The sequence below is a fragment of the Gracilinanus agilis genome, chromosome 2 (assembly GCF_016433145.1).
Source record: "Gracilinanus agilis isolate LMUSP501 chromosome 2, AgileGrace, whole genome shotgun sequence".
Lineage (NCBI taxonomy): Eukaryota > Metazoa > Chordata > Mammalia > Didelphimorphia > Didelphidae > Gracilinanus > Gracilinanus agilis.
The window spans coordinates 280758555-280776003 of record NC_058131.1 but is presented as its reverse complement, the minus strand read 5'-3'; the positions used below and the strand labels follow the sequence as shown (position 1 = coordinate 280776003).

Here is a 17449-nt window from a genome sequence, read left to right as displayed (position 1 = left end):
CGATCCTTGGTGATCATGTCGTCATAGCTTGTCTTCCTAAGATGTGTATAAGAGACAGTATATAGAGAGAGAGAGAGAGAGAGAGAGAGAGAGAGAGAGAGAGAGAGAGAACAAGCTATGCAGGGTAAATAGGAGCTAATTAAAGAGAGAAGCCACTGGAATTAAGAGGGAGTTGGGGAAGGCTTCCTGTAGAAGGTGGGATTTTCTTGGGGACTTAAAGGAAGTCAGGAAGGTCAGTAGTGAGAGCGGGAGGATGGAGAGCCCAGGCATGGAAAATACCCAGAGAAAATGTCCAGAGCCGAGAGATGGAGTGTCTTGACTGTATCTACCCCTCACCCCAAGCCCTTTACCGATTTCCCGACCCAGCATTCCTTCCTAGACTTACTGTACACTACATGCCTACTCTTGTGGCCAGCACCCTTCAATCCTTCAGGGAATCTGTGACCTCAGAACTCCTGCACGTCTTCCCCTTGGGTCTATACAAGGGACGTCTGCAGGGGATTCTGGTGGTGGTGGTGACGGGGTAAGGGTTGCAGCTTGTGGTCAGACTAGGGTTAAAACTTCCCTCTGGCTCGGAGGGCAGCAACAGGTTGAGGCGGGCTGGGCTGGTTTCTGCATTTTTCCCTTTTCTCCAGCAGAGGGTCTGGCCTGTCTCAGTTGTCCTACATAATAGTAGCATTCAAGTGAGGCTGGGCTGGGCTGCCTTGGGAGGGGGGACGGGGGCGGGGAGGGGGGTGTGCCCGGAGCACTGCCGGTCCCTCCACCCTTCTGCTGCCCCCATCCACTGCCGCCTCTGGCCACAGGAGTCCGCAGCCCACTCCACTGACTCTCCTTCGGAGCCTTCACCCCAGAGAATCCGAAAGATGGATTTTGGCATGTCTGTTGCCCTGAGCAAGAGATTCCAAGGTAAGAGAATCTCTTTCTGGCTTCGCGTCCCCCTTGCCCTTCCCCGCAGCACCTACCTCCATCCTGCCTCGGACACCTGCCTATTATCCCAAAGCCAGTTCCCGTAGTCCTCAAACTTTCTGAGTCTCGCGTGGGGGTTTCCAAGGTAACTTTTTACAGTGTGCGAAGTTTGGGGACAGGGAGTCATGCCTCTTGGAAGAAATGAGCACCTTCCTCAGCTCCCTTCAAAAGTACCCTGTCTTCTTTGTTTTCTACAGGAGGGAAAGCATTCGGCTTGCTGAAAGCCCGGCAGGGGAGGAGGCTAGAGGAAATTAACAGGGTAAGAAAGCCATTGGCTGCCTCTAGGTGGCTCGGAAAACTTCTCTCTGATCGATCTGTCGGGCAGAGTGTGTCAGGGCTGGCTCGCGTTGGGAGATGGTTGCCTTGCTTTTTCTCTTTTCCCCATAAGCGCAGTGAACAGGGAGTATTGCCCCCTTGGGGCTGCCACCCTGGCACCTCTTCCTCAACCTTATCTGTGTCTTCCTTTGGGAAATATTTGTAACTCCTCTGGAAAGGAGTTGGGAATCTGCCTCCATCCACATTTGCAACCTAAAAGTTCATTGATCTCTCCTTTTTTACCTCCTCCCTCTCCTTTATTCCTGCGGCCGTCCTCGGGACCGTGAAGGGAATAGATCTGTGCTCTCCCCAGCACCCCCACATAAACTCGCCTCTGCCACAAGTTTCTTCACCTTATTTTCAAAACATGAGCACCAACTGACCCTTTCCCCCTCCACTAAACAAGCTAGATCTTTCTCCCAATTTGCTCAAGGTCACCGAAGTTTCAGGTTGCAAATTGTTAATTTCTAACCAAGAAAAGTGGGGGCAGGGATAGGCCATTAGTGGTGAGTGAGGTTCTGTCTTTTTCCTTGGCCAGGGAACACGGAATTTCAGGAGAAAAACTCCCAACCTGAGTGCAAATGTCATAAAGGCCAGTTTAAGTCATAAAAATCATAGAAAAATAGATCAGGATAGAACTTGGAACAAAAAAGGTTTGAGCTGGATTGGACCTTAGATATTCCCTTGGACTTCCTTCCTTCAACAGATGGGGAAACTGAGGTCCACAGAGTGGGCACAAATGACTTGACTAAGGTCACCCAGAGCTGGGTCCAGAACCCAGGTTTCCTTACTTTGAGACTGTAGCTCTTTTAGACTTCATGGACTATAAATGCATATTCTGGTTTCTAGATATTGAATGCCCCTCCTGTCCTCTTTTCCCTCCCTCATCCACATGCTGGATTCCAGGGATATCTATGATGATTTCCTCCACTCCCAAGCTCCCATCTCTATATTTCATTCATAGTTTTTAGAGGATCTTCCCCTAGCAGCTAGGGCAAGGGTTGAGATATCTTACCTGATGGATTTAAGGAAAAGGGATTTTCTTTCCTTTCTTTTATCAGAGTTTATTAAGAAAATCCTTTTTAACACTAAAGAAGAAAATGAAGTTTAATCTTGTGGTGGGGGTGGGGAAAAATGCCTGACTGCCATAATTTCAGTGAAATAACAAGATTTTAACTTGGAAAAGGTCAACCCTCTTCCCACTGGAGAAAACCTCACACTGATGATAATAATAATAGCTAAAGTTTTATATGCTTTAAGATTTTATAAAGCGCTTTCTGAATAAGAATCCTCTTAGGGCAGGCAGTAGAAAGATTCTTAACATTTCCATTTTATTTATTTTTTAAATTTTATTATATTTAATATATTTAGAATTTTTTTCCATGGTTCCATGATTCGTGTTCTTTTACTTCCTTCTTCCCTCCCCCCTCCCTTAGCCAAGGAGCAATTCAACTAGATTTTACTAGGTTTTACTGAACATTTCCATTTTAGAGATAAGATTTATCTTGAGATATGAAATGACTTGCCCAGGATCACATCACTAGTAGTTTTTGGAGCAGAGGTTCTGGTTAAAGAGTTCCAGTTCAAATAGGTCTTGATCAATGATCAATGACACATGTAAAACCTAGTGAAATTAATATGGGGGGGGAGGAGGGAAGGGAAAGAACACGAATCATGTGACCATGGGAAAATACTCTAAATTAATTAAATAAAAGTTTCCCCCAAAAAATAATAAAGTGTTCCAGTTCCAGGTCTTCAAACTCTATGCAATTCAGACTTCCTATGCCTCCCTCCCCAAACCTGTCCCCTTCCCAGAATATACCTTTACCCCTCATGCTGGATTACAAAGTCACTGGGGCCTCCTCCCCAAAGTCTGCCCCTCTGTCCTCACTACATAGGATCAGAACTGGACAGAGTGCTCCGGCAAGGCACACAGGTGGCAATGCTTCCTAATGTACATGGCTATTTGTATTGGTTTGTTCATCATAGGCCAACGTGGTATGGGATTCTTCCTTTAGGCACTAAACTAGATTTTGGGAAACAGAAGGATTTCTAGAGTTTCTAGGCATATATCCTGTGTCCCCCAGACCCCCAAATAACTTGATACACCCTCTGCCCCTCAGAGCCCTCCTTCCTTGGAAAGGGGAGTCAGGAAGGGTGCCCAGGGCCCTGCTGGAAGATACTTCCGTTCATTCTCAGGTCAGCCCTGCTGTGGGGTTGCCTGGCAGGTCATCAGGAAGATACTGCCAGACTTATACTCATTCTTGGATCTCGATGAGGCCGCTGGACAAGATCCTGGGGCTTTAACCTCTTCCAGGCCCCAGTGGGGCCGCTCCAGCCCAGGCTTGAATTACATGCTGGATGAGTCCACCCAAAGCCAGCAGGACCCTGAGCATTTGGCTGCTGAAGTCACGCCTGGGGAACGCAGTTGGGCTGGAGAAACAATGGAGGGGGGCCAGCTCACTGGCTGTTTCCTGAGCCCGTCACACCCTCCTGGGGATCTGGGGTGGACTGGAATGGGATGGAATGGGGTGGGAATCTTCCTAGTAGAAGGGATTTAAAGAATCTTTTTTTCCCTCTCCCATACCCTCTTAGTGAAGAGGAAACTGAGTTTAGGTCATTTGCCCAGGGCCACACAGGGAGGACTACCTTTGGGAGGGACTGGAGGCTGGCTTGGGGGAAAGGGAAGAGCTTTGGGTATGGGTGACCCGAGTGGCCTTGTACCCTTGAATGGGGTTAAGATGAGGAAATCTGTCAGTGAGACCTTTGGTTGAGCTTCTGGAACTGGTCCCATGCCATGTTTATTTGTCTCTTTCTCCCTGACCTGAGGGTGTGGCCTGGGCTCAACCTAACCTGGAACTCTCTGGTTTTGTAATTCTAGGGGCCAAGCCCTCATCACCTGAGCCCCAAACATAGCCACATGGAGCAGCAGCTCTCTGCCACCACAGAAGCTGCTGTGTTAGGAATGTAGGCTAGGAGGTGTCTTTGTACCTTGTAGTACTTGACTAGGGTGAGTTCAGAGTCAAGGGTCAATTGTGAGCTGCGTGGCAAGTTCTAGAATGAATGGTGGGGTGAGTTCCCCCAAAGGACTTTCTGTTCTGCTCTGTGCTTAGAGATGAGCAAAATTCTGAATACTAGAATCTAAGAAATGTTTGTACAAAAGCCTTTCCTGCAGGCTAAAAGCTCTTTTGGCATGCTTGTGGATAGTTGGAGTGATTTGGTGGCTTATCAAGGAATGGATGGTGTGGGGGGCATCAAAGACAAAACAAGGGTGAAGCAACTAGGGCTTTGTCTCAGGACACCAAATTCATTCATTTATTTATTTATTTTTAAGTCCTTACCTCCCATCTTAGAATTAATACTGTGTATTGATTCCTAGACAGAAGAGCAATAAGAGCTAGGCAATAGGGGTTAAGTGACTTGCTTAGGGTCACCCAGCTAGGATCAATCCACTGAGCCAACTAGCTGCCCCTAGAATCATACTTTTTTTTAAAAAACCCTTTCTGCCTTAAAATACCAAGTTTATTTCATTCATTCATTCATTCATTTATTTTTAAGCCCTTACCTTCCATCTTAGAATCAATACTGTGTATTGGTTCTAAGGCAAAAAAGAGCAGTAAAGGGCTAGGCAATGGAGGTTAAGTAACTTGCCCAGGATCTCAGAGCTAGGAAGTGTCTGAGGCTAGATTTGAACCCAGGACCTCACATCTCCAGCCTTGGCTCTAAATCCTGAGCCACCTAGTTGCCTCTCCAAATTAATTTTTTTTAAATGTTTATTGATGTCCTTTCTCTTCTCATTACAATCATTTCTTGATTTAAAAATACCCCACCCTTGCCCCCAACTCCAGATTGAACCTTTTGGCAACAAAGGAAAATAATAAGCAAAGCACCTGATATAGTGACCACATCTGATAGTGCATACAATATTATATATATAATTCCATATTAGCAAGCTCCTTCCTTTCTGCTAGGGAACTGGGAGATATGGTTCATTATCGAATTTTCAGGATTACTACCGGCTTTTCATTTGTATTGTTGGGGTGGTTGCCTATAAAATTCTTTTTGGGTCTGCTTATTTTTTCTACATTAGTCCATATACATTTTCCCATGTTACTTTGAATTCCTAGAATTTGCTATTTTTTCCTGGATCATAATTCCATTACATTCTTGCCCAAGGTTGTTTTCACTCATTCACTCATTAGAGTACTAAATTTATAGGCTGCCAGAAGCTCTACAGTAGAGGCAAATTTTTCAGTGGTACAGAAAAAAAAGAATTTTGCAGCTAGGGAGCAAAAAGAAGTAGCTAAAAAAGGAAGCCAGTGGCCCGTCTGCTTCTCTTTCCCCAAACCCTGAGCTCCTCCTAGGTCTCTCCACCAGTACCTTTGTATCATACTAATCATAGTTGATTTGAAGTTATGTATTATGCCAGTTGCCCCAGAATAGTTTGTGCTGTCCTGGCTCCTATATTCCTAGTTATATACCAAATGAGTCTGAAGGCAGTTTTCACGAAGAACCTCCATAGACCTCAGGGAGACCAGAAGCGATTCTTGTTCAAGTATAAGTTTGCTTCAATGTCTTTTTTTTTTTTTCTTAAACCCTTAATGTTTTAGAACTAGAAAATTAGTCTTTAGAAAATTTAGTCTTAGAAAATTAGTCTTTAGAAAAACGACTTACAATTAGTATTGTGTTTGGTTCCAAGACAGACTAGCGGTAAGGGGCTGGGTTAATGGGGGTTAAGTGACTTGCCAAGGATCACACAGCTAGAAAGTATTTGAGGTCAAATTTGAACCCAGGACCTCCTGTCTCTAGGCCTGGTTTTCAATCCACTGAGCCACCCTGCTGAAGGGCCTCCCAACTCTCCTGAGATTCTTTGAATGTACAAACTCATCTCCTTCTCTCCCCTCCACCTTTAAGAACTGAGCCCCTCATTCCATTGGTGATACAACTCTGTTTTGTTTTTTTTTAAACCCTTGTACTTAGGTGTATTGTCTCATAGGTGGAAGATTGGTAAGGGTGGGCAATGGGGGTCAAGTGACTTGCCCAGGGTCACACAGCTGGGAAGTGGCTGAGGCCGGGTTTGAACCTAGGACCTCCTGTCTCTAGGCCTGACTCTCACTCCACTGAGCTACCCAGCTGCCCCTAGGTGATACAACTCTGGGAAGGGGGTGTGTACACTGGGCCAGTGGCCTGCTTAAAGGGGCACCATTATTGTGAGAGGAAGCACTTTTAATTCTGACCCAAATGGGCAGCCTCTGTGGTACCCAGCATGTTGAGTTGGAGACACTGGCCTGCTCCATACCGTGGAGGGTAAGTCCTGTGTGGGAGGTCAACAGAAGCTCTCCAAAGAACCCTCCATCCCCAGCCTGCTTTGGTCCCAGCACCAGGACCTGTGGGGTTTCGGTGACTCAGGGCTCCGGGTCATAAAACTGAAACAGATAGATAAAAATAGATCTGTCCACCACGGGGACTTTGGGGTTAAGGAATCTGGTCCCTAATTTATGGGATGGCCATGTGATTATTTTACAGCTCCTTCCTCCTTTCTCCTGAGCAAGCCAGCGACCCTCCCTTCTGCTGTCCTGCCTGGGGACAGTCCAGCCCTTGATTTCTGTTATTATTTTCTCACTGTGTGTATTTTGTCTAAAGGACTGTAGAGATTAGGGCCTGAGCGCGGGTCCCCACTCCCCCCACATAGCTGACATTCTCCACAGCCCAGATGACAGGAAAGGGGCGACCCCAGGCCAGCCAGGTCCAGCCTTATATGGGAAAGGGAGAAAATTGCTCAGCCTTCCCACAGGGCCCTGGAGGCCCCGGATTGTGTGGGCAGAGCTTTAGAATGCCCAGCCTGCCTCTGCTGAGCTTGGGAAGATATTGTTGTAAAGTGAAAAGGGTCATTGGATTTGGTATCAGAGGATCTGGGTTCAAATCCCAGTTCTGTTCATTACTGACTAAGCGTCCTTTGGTAAGTCAAGTCCTCATTGGCAGAATAAGGGGCGAGGGGGAAGGGAAGGGAGATTGGATTTCTAAGTCTCCACCAGCTCCAGATCTAGGTTTTTGTGAGCCTTATGAACTGAAGGAGAGTGACGCCTTCAGGGTGGTGTTTTACCCAGCTTTTGTAGAGTCGTGGTTTGCCCCAGCTTTGGTTCACCAGCCTGTGCTGGCCTTGCTCTTAGCCAGTGCTCTCTTGCTTATAAGGATAAGGATCTCTGGCCCAAGGCCAGCCCCATACTCCTAGGCCCTCCTGAGTGGTTGAAAGGACATTTAGAAGTTTACATCCACCTTATTTCTGAAGGGTCACTTTAGAATGAAAGTCACTGAAAACCTGGGTACACACATACTCTCAAGAGCTGGGCACAACCCATCTGAGTGTGGGTACCCACCTCACCAGGGAGGGGAGGGTCTGCAACTGGACCTGGGAAGACTGTGTGCCTCCCAGTGCCACCCCGTAAATGTGCCTGGGTGAATGTGCCCAACTGGCATTGCAAAAACACCCTTCTCTCTTGCTCTTCCTTAATATATTATAAGGGAGATGTCTGATAAGCTGCCACGTGAGCCCCAGATACAGTGTCACCACCAAAGGTTCAGCCGGCCTTGGCCGCTCGGGGACCAGAGTCATGGGGAGCTGAAGATGGAATTTCTTTGGGGTTTGAGTCATTTGCATAATTGGTTGTTTTTTTTCTCTCATTCTGACCATTGGCAAGAGGATTATATCCTCTCAAGGAGAGAGAGCTTCCACGGGGAATGTGAGATCACTGGTCTTGGGGATCACCTTTACAGAGCTCTTACAATGTAGCAGGCACTACCCAGATCGCAAGAAATAGGGTCCTGGCCTTCTAGAAGCTTCTGTGAGGCACCAATAAGGTCCAGAAACTTTCTGTAAGGTTGAACTTAGGGTCCAAGGCCTATACTCAAATTCTCTTGGCCCGCTGCATCATTGAACCCTTTGGATGGAGTCCAGGGCATAACTGCCTTCCACAACATTCTGCCACATGTTTTCCTGCATGGGCTAGAACAAGACCAGGCAGGGTCTGGAGACTGCAGACAGGCAAGAGGTAGAGTTCCGAAAAGTCAGCAAAGTCAGGAAGGAACAACCCAAGTCTAGGTTGACAGGGTCTAGTAATAGCTCTTAGGATCAGTTGATAAAAATGTCACTAGTGGAGTAGCTGGGTGACTCAATGGACAGAGAGCCAGGCCCAGAGATGGGAGGTCCTGGGTTCAAATCTGGCCTCAGCCTCTTCCTAGCTGTGTGACCCTGGGCAAGTCACTTGACCCCCATTGCCTAGCTCTTATCCTTACTGCTCTTCTGCCTTGGAACCCATACATCCAGATCAAATTGCTTATTCTCTCTGAGAGAGGGGAAGAAAAGGAGGGAAGGAGGGAGACATTTTCTATCTCATAATTTCAGAAAACATATTGAAAATTGTTATTACATGTAATTGGGAAATACATAATATTGATTTTAAGATCAAAGGTAAGGGTTTGTTTTGAGGTTGTTTTTTTTTAATGTCTCTAGCAAGGTGAATGCTGATGCCAAAGCCATAGACCAATATTACATTGTTTGCTGGGTCCATCTTCACTGGGATAAGATCAGAGGGCCATAGTTGAACTCTAGAAGGTGCTAAGAGCCCCAGAAGCTCCTCATATCAAATAGTGTCCTATTAAATCACTAAATCCTAGAACTCTAGAAAGAGATCTCAAAAGTCATCAAGTTCATCTCTTGCCCAGAATCTGAATGCCTTCTGGGACATTTCTACGAGTAGACAACTAATCTCTTCTGGGAATTCTGAAGAGTTCAGGTACACTTCTTTAATATAATAATTATTGTTGTTCAGTCACATCTGACTCTTTATGACCTTATCTGGGGCTTTTTTGGCAAAGATGTTAGAGTGGTTTGCCATTTCCTTCTTTAATTGATTTGACAGATAGAGAAATCGAGGCCAATAGGGTGAAGTGACTTACCCAGGATCACCCAGCATGTAAAGGTCAGATTGGAACTCGGGTATTCCTGACTTCAGTCCGGTGCTCCATCCACTATGTTCCCTAGCTGCCTTAAATAATAATAGATAGAATTTATATTATATTCATTATTTAGTATAGATTGGTTCTAATTCTATTCTATAGTCCCAGAAACTGAACCCAATTTCCTTTTTCTTGGGTGTATAACTAGTATCGGAGCCAGAATTCAAACTCAGATTTCTCCCGTTCTAGGTCCTGTGTCTTTTTCACTATACCATAGTGACCTCAGTGTCTGAGGCCACATTTGAACTCAGGACCTCTCATCTCTAGGCCCGGCTCTCTATCCAATGAGTCACCTAGTTGCCCCATTAGTGACATTTCTATTGACTGACTTTATGACTCATTACTAGTCTCTGCCACCATAGACTGTTCCTTCTTGACTTAGCTGACTTTTCTGACCTCTACCGCCTCAGTAAAGTGAGTGTTGGACTGCATGGTCCCTGAGGTTCGATGTTCTCCTAAACCTCTCCTTCTGGCTATAAATAAGACTCTGTTGCTCTTTTTTTTTTTTTTTTTTTTTTTTTTTTAAATTAAACCCTTACCTTCCGTCTTAGAATCAATACTGTATATTGGCTCCAAGGCAGAAGATCCGTAAGGGCTAGGCAATGGGGGTTAAGTGACTTGCTCAGGATCACACAGCTAGGAAGTATCTGAGGCCAGATTTGAACGCAGGACCTCCCATCTCTGGGTCTGACTCTCCATTCACTGAGCCACCCAGCTGCCCCCTCCATTGCTCTTAACATCCCTTTTACTACTTTTGAATATGGTCCCATGCTGGCCATCAGAGGAAACTAGAGGCCAGAGCTGCAAGTTTCCTGCCTTCTAAGACCAATCTAAGACTTGCCCAGGGTCACACAGCTAGGAAGTGTCTGAGGCCATATTTGAACCTAGGACCTCTCATCTCTAGGCCTAGCTCTCAATCCACTGAGCTACTCAGCTGCCCCCTAAAGTAAGGGTTTAAAAAAAGATGCAGCCTCTCTGGGATGCATCCTTTTCCAGTACTCTCAGACTCTGGATAACTTAACTATCCCAGGGCTCTTAGAGCAAGGAAGAAACAATGGGGATGGTGGCTAGGCAGGGAAAGTGCACTGGTTTGGTTTCAGATTCAAATTCCGCCACAGTATGAATGAATAATTTCCCAGTCTCTGGTGATATAGCTAGTAGTACCTTCTGTATTTTTCCAGTGTATAATAATGGTAGCATTGACTTTGGAGTTGTGAATTAATCCAACCATAATGGAGGGTATAAAACTGCAGACCCTTTGATCCTGTAATACCACTACTGGGTCTGTATCTCAAAGATAATAAAAAAAGGGAAGGGGCTTCCTTGTACAAAAATATTTACAGCAGCTCTTTTTGTGGTGGAAAAGAATTGGAAATTGAAGGGCTGTCTATCCAGGGGAATGGGTGAACAAATTGTAGTACATGTTGGTGATGGAATATTATTGTGCTAAAAGGAATGATAAGCAGGATGATTTCAGAAAGAGCTGGAAAGATCTGCAGGAACTGATGCAGAGTGAAATAAGCAGAACCAGGAGAACATAATACACAGTAACAGCAACATTGTGGAATGATCAAATGTGATAGACTTTGCTACTCTTACCAATACAATGATCCAGGACAATTCTGAAGGATTTATGATGGGGAATGCTCTCCACCGCCAAGAAAGAACTGTTGGAGTCACCTTTCACATCAGTGTATTTATGGCTTTATTTTGAAGTTTTGGTTATGTATGAGTGTGCTCTTAAATCAGTGACCAATATGGAAGTGTGTTTTGCAGGATAATGAAATTTTAATTTAATTTAAAAAAATGATACCACTGATATAGCCCTTGGAAGGCTTACAGAGCACTTGACATATGCTAGCTCTTCACAACAAACCTCATGAGACAGGTATTATCATTATTCCCTCTTTACTCCCTGACAGAGGTCTAATGACCTGCCCAGGGCCACTTAGCTAAATGTCTTCATGATTTGAACTCAGTACCCCAAGGATGATTGCTCAAGACTGAGACTACTCAGTCAAGTGAATTTTCTGCTGAGTCATTTTACCTCCAATATTTTTGCTTATCTATTTATATGTTTATTTGTTTATATCATTCATTTATTCATTCATTAATTCATTCACTTATTTATGTTGTTAAATACTTGCCTTCTGTCTTAGTATCAGTTCTAAGACAGAAAAGCAGCAAGGGCTGGGCAATTGAAGGGAAGTGACTTGCTCAGAGTCTCACAGCTAGAAAGTGTCTGAGGTCAAATTTGAACCCAGGTCCTCTTGGTCCCAAGCCTGATGCTCCATTAACTGTGTTACCTAGCTATCCTTATGTATTTTTAAAAAATGTTTTATTATCTATCATTTTTTGAAGCATCACTATCCTTTCCCAGTGATTCCTCCCACCCCTATTAGAATACTGTTTTATAAAAAATCCTCAAGAGATAAAAACCAACATATTAACCACACCTAAAAATATATGTCTCTCTACACCTTCTTGTCAAGAGGCTGGAAGCACGCTTCACCATCTTCCTTCTTTGTGGAAACTACTCTCTTTAGGGAAGGCAGAGAACTAAAGGAGAAAGGAAGGTGGAAGAAGGAATAATAATAAGAAGAAGAATATACCTTCTACTTATAGCACACTTAGCAGTTTTCAGAGCACTACGATTTATATTATCATATTCAATCCTCACAATACATCACTGAGATAAGGAGGGCAGGAATTATTAGCCCTGGAGAAGCACATAAAATACCTTTTTAGTTTCTCAAGAAATATATTTCTGGCAACATGAATCATACAACTTTGGGAAACTTATGTGTAAATTTGTTATTGGAATAAAATAAAGATAAAATAAAAATAAAAAAAGAACTATATCTCTGGGGATAATTAGGAGGCACCATGAATGCCAAGAATGCCAAGCCTAGAGTCAAGAGAAACTGGGTTCAAATTTGGCCTCAAGATACTTCCTATCCATGTGACCCCTGGCAAGTGACTTAACCCTGATTATCGAGCCCTTGCTGTTTCTTTGTCTTAGAATTGATATGACAGAAGGTAAGAGGTTGGTAAGGATTTTTTTAAATAGAAAAGAAGAGGAGCAGCTGGGTAGCTCAGTAGATTGAGAGCTAGGCCTAAAGCAGGGGCCGGCAATGTATGGCCCTGTAGACATATCTGGCAGAGCCCCAGGATGTGCCCCAGGGGGGTCTTCAGCCCCCCCCCAATATTCCAGCACCTTTCGCCTCCATCCTCCTCCTTCTGCCCGTGTTTATGACTCTCATGGCCAAAAAGGTTGCAGACCCCTGGCCTAGAGAGACAGGAGGTCCTGGATTTAAATTTAGCCTCAGAGACTCCCTAGCTGTATGACCTTGGGCTAGTCACTTAATTCCCATTGCCCAGCCCTTACCACTCTTCTGCCTTAGAACCAATACACAGTATTGATTCCAAGCCAGAAGGTAAGGGCTGTTTTTATTGTTGTTTATGCTCCCTTCCTTATTTTTATTATTTTTTTAAAACCCTTATCCTCTGTCTGAGAATTGATACTAAGTATTAATTTCAAAGCAGAAAGAAGAACAGTAAAGGACTAGGCAATGGAGGTCAAGTGACTTGCCCAGGGGCACATAGCCAATGTCTGAGGTTGCATGTGAACCCAGGACCTTGGCTCTCCACCTAGTAACCCAGCTGTCCTCTTCCCTTCCTTATTTTTAGCTCTTTATTAATAAAAAACAAAATAATTAGAAAATAAATAATACATCTCTAAAGGCCTTTACAGACTTTGGGGGGAAAATTCTTGGAAAAGAGAGCATGATAGGATAAAAGAACAAAATGCTTTTTCTTCAGAAAATAAAGATAACCAGATTTAACTGCACATCTTCCAACCTTGAAGTGTTTTGGTTATTGGTCCATTTGAGGGAAAGTTACTCTTTACCTGCTCATCTGAAGTGATTGGTAAGCTGCCTCTTTTTTTTTTGAAACCCTCCTACATCACCTTCCATCTCAGAATTACCACAGTGCATTGATTTCCAAGGTAGAAGATTGGTAAGGGCTAGGCAATGGGGATTAAGAGACTTGCCCAGGGTTACACAGCTAGGAAGTGTCTGAGGCCAGATTTGAACCCAGGACCTCCCGTCTCTAGGCCTGACTATCCACTAAGCCACTTTGATGCCCTCTAAGCTGCCCTTCTATAGTGAGAAAAAATTATGTTATATATTGGAAGTGGTATTTTAGTGAGGCAGACTTATCCTAGAGGAATAGGGTAGTGATATGGATGCCCCCTTCTAGAATGTTAAACCCAGACTATAATTTTAAGGTTTCTTTTCCTTGTTCCAGATTCCTCAAGTATTACCTGAAATCTTCTTGGGTTAGAGTCATGCCCAGGGGCAATGGGAGACTATGCCAATTTGGGTATATATTTTGAGGTTTGGATGTAGAATGAGAAATTAAATTGCTTCTGGCAGACCTGAACCTAAGCTGCAGAATACTATGTAATAGTATTAATATTTTTTTCTTCAATGCCCTCGTTTTACAGATGAGAAAACTGGTTCCACTTAGGGTTAAGTCACTTGCCCACAGTCACATAGCAAGGTCTATGACAGAGCCTGTACTGTGAGCCCAGCAGAGTCTTCTGACTACAAGGCCAAAGTCCTTTCTGTCATGCTATGCTGACTTTCTTTAGAAAGAGTTCAAGTCCAGGCCAAGTCACACTATGTGATTTTTCTCCACCCACACCAACACACACACTCACACACTCCACAGGAAACCATCTTTATACCTGCAAAATCTGAGTAAAATGAACTCTAGAGAAATGCAATTCAAAACAACTCTGAGGTAGTACCTCACACCTAGCAGATTGGCCAATATGACAGTAAAGGAAAGTGATAAATGTTGGAGGGGATGTGGCAAAATTGGGACCTTAATGCACTGCTGATGGAGTTGTAAATTAATCCAACCATTCTGGAGGGCAATTTGGAATTTTGCCCAAAAGGCTTTAAGTGACTGCCTGCCCTTTGATGCAGCCATACCACTGCTGAGTTTGTACCCCAAAGAGATCATAAGGAAAAAGACTTTTACAAAAATATTTATAGCTGTGCTCTTTGTGATGTCAAAAAATTGGAAATTTTTTTTTTCTTTGCCCCTCGATTGGGGAATGGCTGAACAAATTGTGGTATCTGTTGGTGATGGAATACTATTGTGCTGAATAATGAACTGGAGGAATTCCATGTGAACTGGAATGACCTCCAGGAACTGATGCAGAGTGAAAGGAGCAGAACCAGGAGAACATTGTACACAGAAAGTGAAACACTGTGGAACAATCCAATGTAATGGACTTCTCTACTAGTAGCAATGCAAAAAGCCAGGACACTTCTGAAAGAATGCTAAGCACAATGAGAGAAAGAACTGTGAGAGTAGAAATGCAAAAGCAAAACATATGACATCACTTATCACATGGATATATGGATATAAAATGAACTCTAGAGATGGTCTTCAAGGAGAAAATAAATTAGAGGTTCTTAATGTGAAGCCTGTGAACTTTTAAAAATAAGTATATTTAAATATAATTAGCTTCCTTAGTAATCAATATATTTTATGCATTTTTAAACATTCTAAGAAAGGGTTCATAGGTTTCACCATATTCCAAAGGGGTAAATGATACCCAAAACATTAAGAACCAGTTGCAAAAAGGTAACTTGAAGTCTAAAGAATAAGGTGGTGTGTTTGAGTACGTGGAAGTTTTTGTTAATATCTTTTGTTTCTTGCCTTATCATAGTTATTTCAAGTATCCCTCTATACCCAATTCCCACAGAGTCATCACATAGAACAAATAGTATTTTCTAAAGAGGAAAAAAATCAGCAACAACTGATTAATACATTGAAAAAAAAATCTGAAAACATGTAATGTATACGTTGCTTACCTCCTATTTCCATGAAGGAGTAGGTTGGGAGTATTTCCTTTTTTTTTTTTTTTTTTTTTTTAAAAGCCTTACCTTCCATCTTAGAATCAAAACTGGGTATTGGTTCCAAGGCAGAAGAGTAGTAAAGGCTAGGCAATGGGGGTCAAGTGACTTGCCCAGGATCACACAGCTAGGAAGTGTCTGAGGCTAGATTTGAAACCCAGGACCTCCCATCTCTTCATGCTGATCCTGCTGGATCTTTTTAACTTTGTTATATATTTTTTTATTTTATTTTTTGGTTTGTGATTATTCTTTCCATTAGATCAGTTATGGGCAAACTTTTTAAAGAGGGGGCCAAAGGAAAGGAAATGCTCATCTGTCAGTCTGTTTCTAAAGCAACTCTTTCGAAGTTTCATTGTATTGTATCCTACTCTTTGTATTTGTCAGATTAGGAATAATGTCCTAATCTGATAGGCTGGATAGAACATTTCTGGGGACCTGCATTTGCCCTGCGGGCAGTAGTTTGCCCATCATTGCATTAGATTGTTGTAGCTACTATGTATATTGCTTTCTTGGCTCAGCTTACTTCTTTGCATCAGTCCATTCCTAGTATCCATCTTTTTTACAGCACAGTAATATTCCATGACATCCTCATATCACAATTTGTTTAGCCATTCCCCAAACGACGGACATCTCCTTTGTTTCCAATTCTTAACTCACAAAAAAAGCTACTATACATATTTTGGAATATATGGGAACTTTCTTCTTGATGACTTTTCTTGTGGTTTTAGTCCAGCAAAGGAGCCTCTGATTCAAAGGATATGGACATTTTAGTCACTTTGTTTGCATAACTCAAAAATTGCTTTCCAAAAATGGTTGTACTATTTGCACAGCTCCACCAACAATGTATTAGCGGGCCTATCATTCCACAATCCCTTCAACATTGATTATTGCCATTTTTGCCAGTTTGCAGGGTAAGAAATAAAACCTCAGGGTGTTTTTGATTTATACTTTACTTATTACTTGGCAGTTTTTTTGAGAATTGTTGTTCTTAGTTTTTGACTACTTATCTGTTTGAGATTGATATGTACACATTTAGAATGTCAGACTTGGAGTCAGGAAGACCTGAATTCAAATCTGGCCTCATACATTTACTAAGTAAGTTGTGTGAGCAAGTCACTTAACCCTAATTTGCTTCAGTTTCTTCATCTGCAAAATGAGCTGAAGAAGGAAATGTCAAAGCATTTCAGTATCTTTGCTGGGAAAAATTTCTTGTCACAAAGAGTTGGACACAACTGAAGAAAAATGAACAACATACACATATGTATGAGATAAGTGTTTACTTATTTGTAAATTTATTGAATACTTATATCTTGAATATCGAATTCTTATCAGAGAAATTTGATACAAAGATATTTTTCTAATTCAGACTCTTCCTTTCTTATCCTAGATGCTTTAATGTTGTCTGTGCAGAAATGTGGGAAGTTTTGTTTCAAGTAGTCAGTTATCTGTTTTCTCTTTTGTAATTGCTTCTATCTTTTGTTAGATTAACAATACTTCTCCTAGCCATAACTGTGAAGGCTTTTTTTCCTTTCCACTGGAGGAGCCACCTCTTCCCTTACCAGCCACCTTCCTAATTCACAACCCAGTGCAGTAGCAAGGAGTTTTTCAGAGAATGGGGCCAAGGGCCATGGCTTCTGCTTTTAACAGTTGCCTCTGGGTCAGTTCTCAGAGTAAGAGAGGAGGGTATCAGGGAAAGCTATATAGTGCAGGGATGTGGAACCTTTTCCCAGGTCGAGTAACCAGAGGGCAAATTCAAGCTGTCCTGTGAGCCCCTGAATTATCAGAGAGCTGAGGGAGAAAGTGCTGGCTTTGGGCCTCTGGACAGAGGGGTGGGCATGCAAAAAATGTCCTTGGGTGCTGGGAAAAGGGGGAATGGAGTAGCTTCCCAAGTGTCAGCTCTGCACGTGTGCCACAACTTCACTAATGAGGATGTAGTGGATGGAGCTATAGGCCTGGAGTCAGGAAGACTTGAATTCAAATCCAACCTCAAATGCTTACTAATTAATTGTGCAACCCTGTACAAGTCACTTAACCTCTTTCTGCCTCAATTTCCTGAAATATAAAATGAGGCTAACTCTCCCTCACAGGGTTGTAGTGAAGATCAAATGAAAGAATATTTGTAAAGTGCCTGGCACATATAAGCAGGTGCCTAAGAAATGCTTATCTCCCTCCCACTCTCCCTCCAAGGAAGAAATTATGGACAGCAAAGGACAAAA

The 17449-nt window shown here is 43.1% G+C and overlaps 1 protein-coding gene across 1 annotated transcript in view; it reads left to right on the top strand.

The window, feature by feature from the left end:
- Positions 1 to 802: 802 nt before the first annotated feature.
- AIF1L (allograft inflammatory factor 1 like) overlaps positions 803 to 17449 on the top strand; it is a 38290-nt gene continuing 21643 nt past the window's right edge. The window contains exons 1-2 of the mRNA XM_044663975.1: positions 803 to 906; positions 1164 to 1225. Of these exons, the coding sequence (XP_044519910.1) occupies positions 864 to 906; positions 1164 to 1225 (105 nt within the window). The 5' untranslated portion in view covers positions 803 to 863. The remainder of the gene's footprint in view (positions 907 to 1163; positions 1226 to 17449) is intronic.